This window comes from Mastacembelus armatus, chromosome 1 (genome assembly GCF_900324485.2).
Source record: "Mastacembelus armatus chromosome 1, fMasArm1.2, whole genome shotgun sequence".
Classification (NCBI taxonomy): domain Eukaryota; kingdom Metazoa; phylum Chordata; class Actinopteri; order Synbranchiformes; family Mastacembelidae; genus Mastacembelus; species Mastacembelus armatus.
Genome location: NC_046633.1, coordinates 25,297,091 through 25,299,726, shown reverse-complemented (window position 1 = coordinate 25,299,726; position 2,636 = coordinate 25,297,091). Strand labels below are relative to the sequence as shown.

The window sequence follows — 2,636 nt, the reverse complement described above, 5'->3', positions numbered from 1 at the left end:
GTTTGTGCTCTCTCCCTCCCTCTCTCTCTCTCTCTCTCTCTCTGTACCTTCTGCAGGTGTCCCTGGTCCTGGAGCTGTTTATCGCTGATGTGCAGTTACTGGCCCCACCAACTTGCAGTGTCTATTTGTTGTTTATTGTTGCTGTTCTTTTCTCTCTGCTCTATCCACTCACCCCAACCGGTCGAGGCAGATGGCCGCCCAAACTGAGCCCGGTTCTGCTGGAGGTTTTTTCTTCCGTTAAAGGGAGTTTTTTCCTCTCCACTGTCGCCAAGTGCTTGTTCATAAGGGAATTGTTGGGTTTTTAGTTTTAGTTTTTGTAAAGTGCCTTGAGATGATTTGTATTGTGATTTGGCGCTATACAAATAAAATTGAATTGAATTGAATAATAGTCCCTGCGCCGAGACCTAAAAAAAACCCCCCTCACACTGCACTGAATTATGGGTTTAAGATAATTTATACAACAGGAGCAGGAAGTTGAACAATTTTTCCTTCAAAATATGACAGCAAAGTCATATTTAGTCTTCTCTTTACCCAATAGACTATAAAAGTCTGATTTTTACAGTTTTGTGATTATATGGCATTTATTATGTGTAGATGGTTTAATTAATCTACGCAGTTAAAGATATCGTCATATAAAAACGCCCTTCCATGCATCAATGCGCTTTATTTTGAAAGGTTTGACCAGAAGTTGTCTTTTAACACTCGGGTTAGCCTGACTCTACATATACTACTGAAAGATTGGCCGACCGTCGTGTAAACATCGCCGTCTACAAAATACTGAAGACTGATTGATTGATTTATCCACCAACAACAACAACTACATCAGCCTGACAGGTGTGGAGGAATCGACGGCTCAAAACAGTCTAGATAAGATTGTACTTCCTGTTTAGGAATTGTGGAGACAGTCGAGCCACAGTTGGTTTGGTGATTTCTTTCTAACAAACTTCAGTTTAGTATTAACTGTGGATGGTCGAAGTTTTTTGCCAAGATGACCCTGACGGATTACTTCAAAACGGTCGTGCAGGTTTTCAAGGAAATCGCTCCTGCTGTCACCAGCGGGGCTATTATAGTAGCGCTGCTGTCATGCGTTTTGTTTGGTGTCCAGATGTACTTCAGCCTCACCCAGGGTCTCTTCAGTGTCGGTGCCGCTGTTTTCCAAAGTGTACACCTCCACAGGCTCTTCATGTTCCCGTTTTACCACAGAAGTTCTGCGCAACTTCTCCTGAACATCACAGCCCTGTTGTTTCTCAGCAGCAGCTTGGAGAAAGGTGTCGGCACGGTCCGGTTCCTGTTCTTGTTTCTGCTGATGTCGACCACCACCGGTTTGTGTTTCAGCTTCTTGGACCTTCTGCAGGATGATAGCAGCCGGAGTCACGCCGAGGGGCTGCTTCCTGTGGTCCTGGCCAGTGTCGCCCTGACTGCTATGCACACAAAGATGACTAAAGGGTTTCTCTGTGGAGTCAGCTTCCCCACCATGGCTCTCCCTTGGGTGCTCCTCATAATCACCACTGCTGTCATTCCTCACAGTGTGCTGCTCTGCAATGTCACTTCTATTCTGATCGGGTGGATGTACGGGAAGGGATGGTTCTCGCATGTGGACATGTCTGAGGCCAGGGCCGGCATTGTAGAGAAGATGATGCCCTTCAGGTGGTTGAGGAGAATCAGCGGCGTTATGTTTGTTCCTGCGTCCACAGAAGAGAGGAGGAAGACCCTCCTTCCACAAATCAACCCAACACCTGGGTCCTACCCAGTCCAGGCGTATGCCCCCTTGTCCAACATTAATACTGCACCCATGACATATGAAGGTTGGGCAAACTCAGCTAGTGCTCTGGCTGGTCCTCCTCCACCTCTCATCTTCATGGACTCAGCGCAGCACACATCTTTGGGCTAAGTCCTGGCCACAGATGCAGCCACAACCACCATGCTCATAGTCATGGTTAGATATAGTTCTGTTTTTTTTTTTTTTTGATTGCTTTGCATTTACAACATGCAGATAGGGATGGTACCCCTCTAGCTCCTCTTGTCACTGAACTGTGGGGACTACAGTTGGGAGAGAAACTAACTGGCAGATGACAAACTTGATTTTTAAGCTTTTGTTTGTGGATTCTTTGCCACATTTCTCCATGTTCAAATGTTACAGGTAACCTTTGTACATTTTTTGTTTAAATTTCAGTGTCTTATGTATTATATGTTGCCCATTTCTACAAATTAAATTTGTATAAAAGTCTTTTCATGCAAAAACTTGTTTACTGATGTAAAGCCCTAACTGTTGCCAAAGGTAATTATGTGCACATTCCTATATATTTACATCTGGTTCATGATTCAGAAGCTGAGTCTGTTTTTAGTGTAACTGCTCAGTTGCCACCAACTAGAAACTTTAATGGACAAGGAAAAAGCAACATTTCAATCCCACCAAATCATCGGATACAACAGGTGAAGTAATCAAAAAGTTAACCAAAAACCTGCTTCTGACTATGATACATTATTGGTTTTTAAATATATTTCTAAATACTTCTTATGTACCAACCTTTGTGATTGAGTGCCTTTTTGATTTTCGATCATGTATCTTCAGGGTTATATTGTATGTATTTTGCATTTTTTTTGTTTGATCATCTGACCATGACACCAGTAGGATA

At 43.3% G+C, this 2,636-nt stretch overlaps 1 protein-coding gene across 1 annotated transcript; it reads left to right on the top strand.

The window, feature by feature from the left end:
- The first annotated feature begins 672 nt into the window (after positions 1-672).
- On the top strand, positions 673-2,243 carry rhbdd2 (rhomboid domain containing 2). Its single transcript, XM_026304293.1, has one exon. It carries the CDS (start codon positions 989-991, stop codon positions 1,889-1,891), a length of 903 nt encoding a protein of 300 aa, XP_026160078.1. The 5' UTR covers positions 673-988; the 3' UTR covers positions 1,892-2,243.
- The last annotated feature ends 393 nt before the right edge of the window (positions 2,244-2,636 follow it).